The sequence below is a fragment of the Rana temporaria genome, chromosome 4 (assembly GCF_905171775.1).
Source record: "Rana temporaria chromosome 4, aRanTem1.1, whole genome shotgun sequence".
Taxonomy (NCBI): domain Eukaryota; kingdom Metazoa; phylum Chordata; class Amphibia; order Anura; family Ranidae; genus Rana; species Rana temporaria.
In genome coordinates, this window is record NC_053492.1 from 370,480,244 (window position 1) to 370,492,359 (window position 12,116).

At 40.6% G+C, this 12,116-nt stretch overlaps 1 protein-coding gene across 2 annotated transcripts in view; it reads right to left on the reverse strand.

The window, feature by feature from the left end:
* Nucleotides 1-12,116, reverse strand: part of TRIM67 (tripartite motif containing 67) — a 117,914-nt gene that overhangs the window by 51,977 nt on the left and 53,821 nt on the right. For both annotated transcript variants that reach the window (XM_040350944.1, XM_040350943.1), the window contains exon 4: nt 11,553-11,663. In XM_040350944.1, coding sequence (XP_040206878.1) covers nt 11,553-11,663 — 111 coding nt within the window. The remainder of the gene's footprint in view (nt 1-11,552; nt 11,664-12,116) is intronic.

Below are 12,116 nucleotides of genomic sequence, written 5' to 3' on the forward strand. Positions count from 1 at the left end.
GCACAGCTGCACCCCGAAGTGTGTTACTGGTTTGATCATCAGTAGAAAATAAAGGAAAAAGTCTAAAGAAAAGAAAAAAGAATGCAGTTACCACATTTAAGCATTGTAAGCTACAATGTAGTACTTTTTGTTTTGGGGCTTAATACCAATTGGCTCTAAATACCAAAGCAGCTTAGTGAAATCAGCTAATTGACAGAGGCAGGGAAAGTAAAAAACCTGCCTTGTGTCAAGCAGACACACAACAGTTATCTGTTTAACACTGTGCATATACTGTATATATTAAAGCGTAACTCCACTTCAGTGGAGAAAAAAAACATTCCACATTGGGTTATCTATGTCAGTGTTTCTCAACTCCAGCCCTCAAGGCGCCCCAACAGGTCATGTTTTCAGGTTTTCCATTATTTTGCACAGGTGATTTAATCAGTTTCACTGCCTTAGTAATTACCACAGCCATTTCATCTGAGGGAAATCCTGAAAACATGACCTGTTGGTGCGCCTTGAGGACTGGAGTTGAGAAACACTGATCTATGTACATTTTGCAAGGATTTTAACAAACGTTGCAGATTCCTACCTTTTGTTATTCTAAAGAAATCACTACTTGTTCCTCTCTTTCCCTGTGTTGAGTGAGTCTAATGGGAGTGGTTGCATAATTATCAAACAGCTGCTGCAGAATCAGGGCTCTAATGAGGAAAATTGCAGGGTCTGCATCCCTTCATTTTGTTATTTCCTATTGGGAGTATCTTAGCAAAAATGTCATTTTTGTTGCAGGGGATGCCAAAAAATCTGACTTGTATATTAGTGTAGACTTCTGAGAAATACAGTGAGCCAATCACACAAGCAGGAAATTATGTTTCTGGGGAAAGTTCTGTATATATTCTGTGTACAGAACAACTCCAGGTAGCCATATTGCATTGCACTACAGAAAATAACAGAGCTAGAGATTAAAAAGGAAAGGTGATTTTTAATAACATTCAATTACTATATGACTTGTGTATGCTATATTATTATTTTTTTCTTTGCTTTTCTCTGCTTGCCGGACTGCCCACAGCACAATACTGTGGCAGGGCGGCCTGTATGATGTTTCCTCTTCTGGGTCTGGGATGTGTGCAGGTGCCGCCGGCGACCAGCTCCCACTGTGATTGGACACAGCATGAGCCAATTTGTGGGTCCGGCAGCTGCAAAGGCCACTGGGACCCGCCGATCATTCACTTGAGAGGCAGTAAATATGGCAGACCGACATTCTGTCAGAGAGGAAGAGAGAGATCTTGTGTTCAGAACTCTCTCTTTCTCCAGTTAAACCATCCCCCACACAGTTAGAAATCACTCCCTAGGAGCACACTTAACCCATTGATCGCCCCTGATGTTAACCCCTTCCCTGCCAGTGTCATTTATACAGTGGCAGTGCATTTTTTTAGCAATAATCACTTTATTAGTGTCACTGGTCCACAAAAAGTGTCAGTTAGTGTTCAATTTGTCTGCCGCAATGTCGCAGTCCAGCTAAAATTTGCTGATCACCGCCATCAGTAGTAAAAAAAAATTGTAAAAAAAAAGCCATAAAAATATCCCATAGGCACAATAGCCCGGATTCAAATAGGAGATACGACGGCGTATCTCTTGATACGCCGTCGTATCTCTAAGGCCAGCCAGTTGTATCTATGCGACTGATTCATAGAATCAGTTACGCATAGATATGCCTAAGATCCGCCAGGTGTAACTGTGTTACACCGTCGGATCTTAGGCTGCAATTCCAGGCCGGCTGCTAGGTGGCGCTTCCGTGTCTTTTACGTGTCGAATATGCTAATGAGCATTTACGCCGATTCAGAAACGAACGCCCGCCCGTCGCTTTTTATTACGTCGATTGCGTTCGGCTTTTTCCGGCGTATACTTACCCCTACTATGTGAGGCGTATCCTATGTTAAGTGCGCCGTCCACGAATTGCTGGGAAAATTCGTGGACGGCGCATGCGCATTTAAATTGGCGCGGGGACGCGCCTGATTTAAATACTACACTCCCCCTAGCCGCGGAATTTGAATTCCGCCGGGGGATTTACGATACGCCGCCGCAAGTTTTGAGGTAAGTGCTTTCTGAATACAGCACTTGCCTCACAAAATTGCGGCAGCGTAACGTAAATCAGATAGGTTACGTGGATCTAAAGATCCGCTAACCTATCTTAATCTACCCCAATAACTTTTGTGCAAACCAATCAATATACGCTTATTGGGATTTTTTTATCAAACATATGTAGAAGAATACATATTGACCTGGAATGATGATGAAATTAGATTTTTTTGATTTTTTTTATTGGATGTGTTTTAGTTTAAAAATTGTTAGTCTTTGTTTGTTGATAGCGCAAAAAAAAAAAAACCGCAGAGGTGATCAAATACCACCAAAAGAAGGCTCTATTTTTGGGGTAAAAAAGTGCACAAAATTTGTTTGGGAACAGTGTCGCCAGAACGCGCAATTGTTAGTTAAAGCAAAGCAGTGCCTTATCGCAGGGGCTTAAGTGTTGGGTGTATTGAGCTTCCAGCAGCAATTTTTTTTTTTAGTCTCTATGTGAGTAATCAGAATTTATTCTTATTTATATTTCTGCAAACAACAGGAAAGCAATCTGTATTTTTGAGGAGCTTTAAGCCAAAACAACACTTGCATTAATTGGCATTTGCCAATTCAAAATTAAGTTGTTTTAAGAGTTATTCTAAGTAAATCTATTTCACTTTCTCTAGGGTGATTATACCAGCATTTCATTACTAAACATAAATCAACAGAAAATAATCTGAAGTTTAATTATTTTTCCTGCCCCGAAGCAATCTTTTATTTTTAGGATAAATTGTGTTCTGTCTATAGTAATGCTAATCTATGAGATGATTACATAAAACTACAAAAATCTAGTTCACTGATGTTCTAATTTAAGAAAAAAAAACTCTGACTAAGTGTATGTTGGCATAATTGGGTTTGACCTGGTGTATATTGCGTTATTTTTATTTTTTTTGCCACAGATAAACTAATGGACAATCAAAAATAACTCATGTCTGCAGCATTGCAGACAAGCAAAGTGAATAAATAAAAAGTCACGTACTATTTCTCTGCAGTCTGTTTCGAAACATATTTCAAAATGAACAATGAATTACCGCTAGAAAACTTTTTCTAAATAAGGCCATAAAGATCAGACTCCCAAAATTCTCTTTTAATAGGACTACAGTCAAGACGGGCAATCGTGGTGATGGTGGAGGAGAGACTGAAATACCTGCAACAGAAATAGTGCAAGTTGCACTTTGCAAGGGAAATTTCCTTGAATCTTAGTGAATATGGTGGAACTTTACTTTACAAAGATTACCCAATCATGTGCAAGGAAAAAAACTGAATTTTTTTTGCTTGCACATGATTGCATGATGAAAGTCAGCAGAGTTTCACCTCATTCACTGACCTATGAAAAAAATTACCTAAGCAAAGTGAACATTCTATTTGTCTTTAGTAAATTAGCCATTGGGGTTACAGGTAATGCTAAACATGATAAAAATCCCTTACACAAAATCAAGTACTCTTTTTGTTTTTGAAACCCACAAACGCTGATTCACCGCTAACAGACTTTATGTTACATAGATGTTCCCAGCAGCAATTGCTATAAATATAGATTTTACTGTCTCTTGCAGCTTTTAGAAAAAGTTTAAAGTTTTCTAAGAAGTATAATTTTGTACAACTACATATGTTGTATTAAATGAAAGAGCAATTATACAAACTTTGTTTCTATGTTTGATACCTCTAAAAAGATAACCAGTAAAAACATTATATAAATATACAACAAATAGAAAGGTAAGCATCTTAACCTCATTTCCCTAAGTAAAAATTAACATAGCGATAATCTTTGAATCATCATATAATAGCTGATAAACTCTTCCTTCTAGAAATGGATATGCTGCAGGGATCACTTAAGCCAGGATCGGATTTCCATCGGAAAAATCTGTGGAATTTTGTGCGAATGGTGTTGGCCGTGAACTTGGTATGCAGAACTTTTTCAGCCAACATACACAAAACGATGTGTTTTTTTTATGCGTGTTTGTACTTTGGATTTTATTCCGATGGACTTGTGTACACATGATTAGATAATCAGACAAGACACATTTGTTGTCAAACAGTTTTAAAGCATGCTATAAAACATTTGTTGTCGGAAAATCCGACAACAATTGTCCGATGGAGCATACAAACGGTCAGATTTTCCAACAAAATCCTGTCATCACACATTTGTTGTCTGAAAATCCGATTGTGTGTATGTGGGCCTTTACTGTTTGTATAGGGTGAAATTATGTTACTTACTAGTGTTCCAAATGGAACTATAAGTTCAAAGACAGGACTTGAGTCATAAAAAAGGGGGGGAGGGGGAGCGGTAGGAGGAAAGAGTAGAAAGAGAGACAAGGAATAAATGCTTCACTTTCACTGCCTCTGTAAAAATCATTAGTAAGACCTCATCTGGAATATGCAGTTCAGTTTTGGGCCCCAGTTCTCAAAAAGGATATTGGGGAACTGGAGAAAGTGCAGAGAAGGGCAACCAAACTGATAAGAGGCATGGAGGAGCTCAGCTATGAGGAAAGATTAGAGGAACTAAATGTATTCACTCTTGAGAAGAGGAGATAAAGGGGGGATATGATCAACATGTACAAATATATAAGGGGTCCATATAGTGAACTTAGTGTTGAGTTATTCACTTTACAGTCAACACAAAGGACTAGGGGGCACTCTTTACGTCTAGAGGAAAAGAGATTTTACCTCCAAATACGGAAAGGTTTCTTCACAGTAAGAGCTGTGAAAATGTGGAATAGACTCCCTGCAGAGGTGCTTCTGGACAAGCTCAGTAGATTGCTTTAAGAAATTGTATTCTTTCCTAAATGTACATAATATAACTGGATACTAACTTTTATAGGTAAAGTTGATCCGAGGAATATCCGATTGCCTCTCTGGGGATCAGGAAGGATTTTTTTCCCCTGCTGTAGCAAATTGGATCATGCTCTGCTGGGGTTTTTCGCCTTCCTCTGGATCAATTGTGGGTATAGAATTGGGTATATGGGATTGTATGATATTATTATTGTTATTATTTTATTTTGTTTTATGGTTGAACTGGATGGACTTGTGTCGTTTTTTCAACCTGACTAACTAACTATGTAACTATACAAGTACAAATGCAGCCTTGTACAAATATGTTTTCATATTTGTGTAATATGCTGGATTCGAGACAACCTGTATTAAAAAAAAAAAAATACTAACCCCAATTTAGCCCTTGCCTATTAATGTCTTGGATATTCTCTCTACTCGCACTGTAAGCTTTTTCTATGTCAAAATCAGCATCCATTTGGATGGGCATGATTCCAAAAGCTTAATCCAAGCTGGCTGGCCAAGGTCACATGGGATGGGCTTAGCTAAAGTGAACTGGGGATGATGATTCTCTGCAGTGTCTCTTCTTTGCTCATGAAAACCTACTTTTTACACTCTACAGAAGAAAGCCCACAGAGTATATTGAAGACCTCAATATAAAAATTAAGGTTTTAAATTACCCAGACATAGTGAATAGCATAGTATTTAATTTTAAATTTTATTACCACAAAAGTGCATTTTTCATGTTGTAAATAAGTTATTGCTCCAATAAAGAACTATTTAACTGCAATCCATGCTTTTCCCATTCAAGGTAAAGCAAGATATTTGCTTTAATTGTCCCCCATCCCCATCCCTAACCCCAGCAGCATATACTTACTTTCATTCCTCCTTCATTTAGCACTGGGAGTCAAAACAACCAGAGGAACATGTAACCCACTTATATCGCTGGGCCATTCACATGGTTGCTAAGTTTCCCAGATCTTGCAGGGCAGTACCTGGATTTTGTACAGTGTCCTGAATTGTTCTGCAGGCTTTATTGCATGATCCACGACACTGAGCAGTATTCAGTGGTGTAGCATGAGAGGGGCCACGGGGGCGGTTGCCTTGGGTGCAAAATTCAAAAGGATCCAAAATTAGTAAGGATTTAGAGCGAAAAGATGTGGGAGATCAGTCTGTGTGTGCTCCTGTTCTGGTCCTGTCAGCGTCAGGCTCCCTCCTCTCTCTGTCCCACTATGCATGGTCAGGCCCAGCTAAATGGCCCTTAGTTAGAGTGTGTGGAATTGAGATGAGTAGCATGCTCCCGCTGAGTGTGTAGCAGTGCGCTGCTCGGTTGAGGATGGCTTTGATTTCTCTTCTCCTTCCTCTCATATCCTCCCCGGGACCACCACCAACAACTGTGCACTGGAATTCTTCCAACTTCAACTGAATCTGGGTGTGAAGATTGCTTATATGGAGTTGGGGTGCACAATAAGGGGGTGGAGGGATTGAGGGTGTACAATTGATTGTGGCCAATGGCAATGCAAATACTGCTGCTGGCAGTATTCCAGGAGTAGACTGGTACCTATTTATTATATTTCAAGGTGCTGGATAGTCTGAAGAGACACTATACTAGGAAGCCCCCAGGAGACAGGAACCCAGGACCACCTGCTGGTTCAGTAAGTCATTCCTCAATACTAAACACATTTATTCTTGACCTGCATGCATAAAGTGAAAAAAATATACACACTGGCCCGGATTCAAAGAGATCTGTGCTCTATTTGCGGAGGCGCAGGGCAAAGATTTTGCCCTGCGCCCCCGCAAATATTTTGCGCTGCCCTCGATTCACGGAGCAGTAGCTCCGTAAATTGTGAGGGCGCGCCGGCAAAATTGCCCGGCGTAAGCGCGTGCAATGTAAATGAAAGGCGGGAATCATTTAAATTAGGCGCGTTCCCGCGCCGATCGTAAAGCGCATGCGCCGTCGGGAAACTTTCCCGACGTGCATTGCGGCAAATTACGTCGCAAGGACGTCATTTGCTTCAAAGTGAACGTGAATGGCGTCCATTCACGTATCACTTACGCAAAAATAATTTATAGGGCACTCAATTGCTAAATATGTATGCTAACCATAAAGAATCATTCACAGCACAACACAGATGCTCTAATGCATGCATTTTGTTTTTTTGTAGGGGGACCATTCATATTGAATGCGTGGCAGTGCACAACAAAAAAAGGATCCTACACTATTCTTAAGTTTGATGTAACCCCTCTCCTATACCCAGTGAAGTAAATAGCCTCAGATGACAGTCACGCAGGGATGAAACAAATCCCCCTACATAAATTTTACATGTATATCCTCTGTCTTCAGCTTTCTACACTCTTTAGAAAGTGCAGCTTGTGCTAGAAATCTTGTCAAAATTTATCATGCTGATTTATTATGCTGATAACAGAGGAACGGAAGAGCATAAAGACATGGGACTTAGGGGTTTGGAGAGAGATAAGTAAACACTACAGATATATGTGCCCAGGTCAGATTTCATGAATGGGGTTTACAGCCACTTTGTACAGAAAATTCACGTGTGCACTGTGGTGTTCTATAGTGCACAGTATTGTTACATTGGAGTGCAATTAAGAGTGAATTGCATTGCAGTGCATATACGTATACCGTATATTACTGTTTTATATGCTGCTCTTTCCCTATCCTACACCCATCTAATTTTGTACACTGCATTGTACATTCCCTGTTCTACACCACCTCATTTCATAAGCAGCACAGTATGTTCCCCATTCTAACCTGCCTCATTCTGTATACTGCACTGTATATTGCCCTTCTTCACCATCTGACGCTCTGCACTGTATATTTCCTATTTTACTCCACCTAATTCTTTATGCTGTGCTGTACATTCCTCATTCTACACTGTCTTTTTACATTGTACTGTACCTCCCTTATTTCACACTGCCTCATTACATTAACAGCACTGTACATTTCCTATTTCACACTGCCTTGTTTTGTACACTGCACTCTACCTTTCCTTTTCCACACTGCATTGTTTTGTACACTGCACTCTACCTTTCCTATTCCACACTGCCTCATTCTGTACACTGAGCAGTTTGTTTCCCATTCCACACCATCTTAATCTGTACACTTTGCCATTCATTTCCTATTTCACACTGTCTCATTGTGTGCACTAGGTTCTATTTTCACCATTCCACACTGTTTTATGCTGTATACTGCACCATATGTTGCCTATTTGGTTCTCTTTCCCTCCATACTAAAAGTATTTAGTCCTCCCCCTTATTTTTCTCCCACTGACACCAGACACGAGGCATATTTTATTTTACACCAATGATAGAACTATTAACAATGATGTGACTTATTTCACTCCCTCTACCACGAATGATGGCGCTGAATTTACTTGGCCTGATAACAACAATGGGATTTTTTCACTCCAATTGACATCAACAATTTTGCTGCTAGTGACACCATAAATTGTTTTCCACTATTTATTTAGTGTAAAAACCTATTTTGTTGAAAAAAATAGAAAACTACTGGAAAAGATATGACACTACAAGCTATATATGTTGAAAAGCTACATCCAATGTTATTAAGCATACCCACTTTATTGGCCACGCTCCCTGTGTGCCCGACAGGCATTTTTATTCTTATACATGGGCACCTCTCATTTTCAAATGTTGGCAACTATGCAGTTAGCACTGCAACATAGCCGGCCAATTCCTAGGCCAATCAGCACTGTCACGTGGGGGAATCCAGAGCCTTGTGTAAGCAATGACTAATTTATTTAAATGAGCTTTTCTTTCTTTCTCAGCAGTTAAAGTGGATTGGTGGGGAAGCAAAAGGAATGTAGGTATTTGTGCATGGGCAAAGAACTGACTCACTTTGAATTTATTTATTCTTTAACTTTTCTTTAGAGTGCAGCTTTGCAGTTTCCTAATCAAAGACAATTATGTTGCAGCTTGCAGAACTTTGATCTTATTCTTGCTTTTTTTTTAAATTATTTATTTTTTGCATATAATATTGGTACATTTTTTGTTAACATATGTAATTTACAGTCTAATTATTATTGTTTTTGTACTGTACAGGAAAACTGGATTTCTCTGAAGTACAATATTTGGTTGTGATGTAATCCTTTTTTTATCATGATCTTTAAAGAAATTAACAAATATTTGATTATGTGGCAGATGTCAGGCATATGTAAGCATGAATATACAGTTCATTAATGTTTTAAATAGGGATAGTTGTCTTTTCACATTTTTGCTCTAGACCACCCTATTAGATTTTCTGCAGATTTTTGTCTTCAGATTTACCAAAACCATATAATATGAGGTCAAACCTTAAGAGTTTCAGTTTGTGTGCAATCAAGTAGGCCCTTGCACTACATGGTTTTGGTAAATCTGAAGACAAAAATCTGGGGCCTTAGATTCAGAAAGTCTAGATGTGCCTAGATGTGCCTTTGGATATAATCCTAACATTGTAATACTACCTTAGTCAGTGATATGATGTCACCAGCCCTGCCTCTGGCTCTAATCAGGTGCTCCAAAAGCACCCCCCCCCCATCCCCACAATAGGAATTCATGGGCCTGGCGTCCTCAAAGGGAACGGCCGCATGAATAGGAAGGACAGAGGTGTGTGCTCACAATGCACGGGCCACCCCTGGTTATAAAGTAAAAACCACAACAGGCAGTTTTTGACAATTCCTTTATTCCAGTGGCCGCCATGAATGTCCTCAGGGACCCCATTACAGTCCTCAGTGACCCCATTACTGTCCTCAGTGACTCCTATAATGTCCTCAGCCTCCACATTAATGTCCTCAGCCCCCATTAGTACCCTGTGCCACCATTACTGTCCTGCGTACCACCCTTACAACTAACCTGATTTCCCCCCAACTGTCCTGTGTCCCACCATTACGGTCCTCAGTCCCCGATATAACTGTCCTCAGCCCCCCATTACTATCTGTAGTCCCTCCCATTACTGTTCTGAGCCCCCCATTACTGTACAGATCCCCCCATTACTATCCTGAGTTCCTCCTTAAGTATCCTGAGCCCCCGTAACTATCAGGAGTTCCTCCCTTTAACTGTCCTGAGTTGCCCCTTTAACTGTCCTGAGTGCCCCCCCCCTTGACTGTCCTGAGCCCCTCCATTACAGTTTTTAGCATTGCTGTCCTCCACAGATAGGGAGGGGGACAGGAAGAACAGCAAGTTTAGCCAGAGAGTGGGATCTGCAAGCTGGTTATTGGTTGCTAGGACCGCCCTGCAATCTGTTATCTTGGGCAGCCCCATCCAGAGTTTTCCCACCTCCTGCTGTCGGCTCTGTGAGAATGAAAATAACAGCCGAGTTTGTGCTATAAATTATATCCTTCACATCACAGCCTCCCTCTTTTCTTAGGCTAGGTTCACATTTATGTGACTGGGGAAAATCTCATGCATTCCAGACCTACAGAGAAATGCACTGCACTTCAGCAGATGTATGGGGATCACTTAATGAAACCCTCATACATCGGCAACTACAGCACATTTTTGCACACACCAAACCACATGGTGCCCCCATTACATGGCCCCATTAATGTCCTTAGGGACCCCATCATTGTCTTTAGTCTCCCAATTACAGTCCTCAGTGACCCCATTACTGTCCTCCGTGACCCCATTAATGTCCTCAACCCCCATCCTCCTATTCATGTCCTCAGCCCCCCATTACTGCCCTGAGTCCCCTATTACTGTCCTGAGCTCCCCCTAACTATCCTGAGCCCCCCTTAACTATCCTGAGCTCCCACCCTTTAACTATCCTGTGTCCCACCATTACTGTCCTCAGTCCTCCATTACTGTCCTGAGCCCCCAATACTGTCTAGATCCCCCATTAATGTCCTGAGCTCCTCCTTAACTGTCCTGAGCCCCCTTAACTATCTGGTATTCCCCCTTAACTGTCCTGAGCCCCTCCATTACAGTTTTTAGCATTACTGTCCTTCGCCCCCCTTCACATCGGTCCCTTCCAGTCCTACCTTAACCATCAGGTTTAACCAGAGAGCAGGAGCTGGAGCTGCAAGCTGGTGCTTGGCTGCTAAAAACGCCCTGCATCCTACCAACCAGTCACCTGCTTGTTAACTTGGGCAGCCCCCTCCCGCCATCCAGAACTGCCCCACCTCCCACTGTCAACTCTGTAAGAATAAGAATGAAAGTGGGGGGTGGTGACAGCTCTGGGCAGAGCAGCTTCTAAATGGAGGTTCCACGGCGGTCCAGATAGAACATTAACTCCATCCAGACTCAAACTGCAGTCCGCCATTAAGTGATGCCTGGTCTATTTGAAAGTAATATCAGGTTGGCTTGGAGGCGACAGAAACAGAAGGTGGATCTATAAGGATTGCCGAAAAGAAGAATTGTTTATCTCGTGGAACCGCATATGACACTTTGTTAAGTTTTACATTTCTCTAGCGGTCCTGTAAAATATGGAAGCTATATGTAATTGATATATATAACAATAATAAATATATATAACAAAAAAAAATTAGGTTAAAAGCAGTTTCTGCAATATAAGACCATGTGTATGTTAGTTAGCCTGGAGAATAATCCTGTCTGAGGTTCAGAGATTTCATATAGACCCAAGTGTTCAGTACAGAATCCTTATCAGTCACAGGTACATGAAACAAGAGACCTGTGAATACCTTACATGTTTTAACAAAAGGATTATATTGCACATTTACCTGTAAGAAACCAGAGGGATCATTTTCTTTGATGACTTCAAGGCAATATTCCATCAGCCCAGTCGACTGGCGCAGTTTCAGCGTACAATGATTTATCTGGTCCCAGACAACCTAGAAAAAAAATATATAAATATATAAAATTATTCCCTTTACAATGGATTAGTGTATTATACCGGTAGGACTAATGCTCACAAGTACATGTTGCCAGCAGCCACATGTCTTTTGGTTCTACTTTACATGTTCTGCACAACACAGCAGACAAAGGCAGAATGTACTAACAGATACAAACATTGAAAAAGTATTCAGATCCTCTCCTAATCCTCTCAATACTCTCAAGGGAAATGCATACATTTCCACTAAGCTTGCCTAGAAATAGTTTCAACAGCTGGTGCATTAATCTTTTCATTTTACTACTCTATGGCTCTTTTTCACATATTTATTTTACAAAAAAAAACTTTTCTTTAGGCATTCTCTAAACTTAAGCCCAACACTAACCAAATGTTATTTTTCGAAAATTATGAATTCAGCAGGAAAGGGGTCAACCTCTGTGAGGTTTTTATTGCT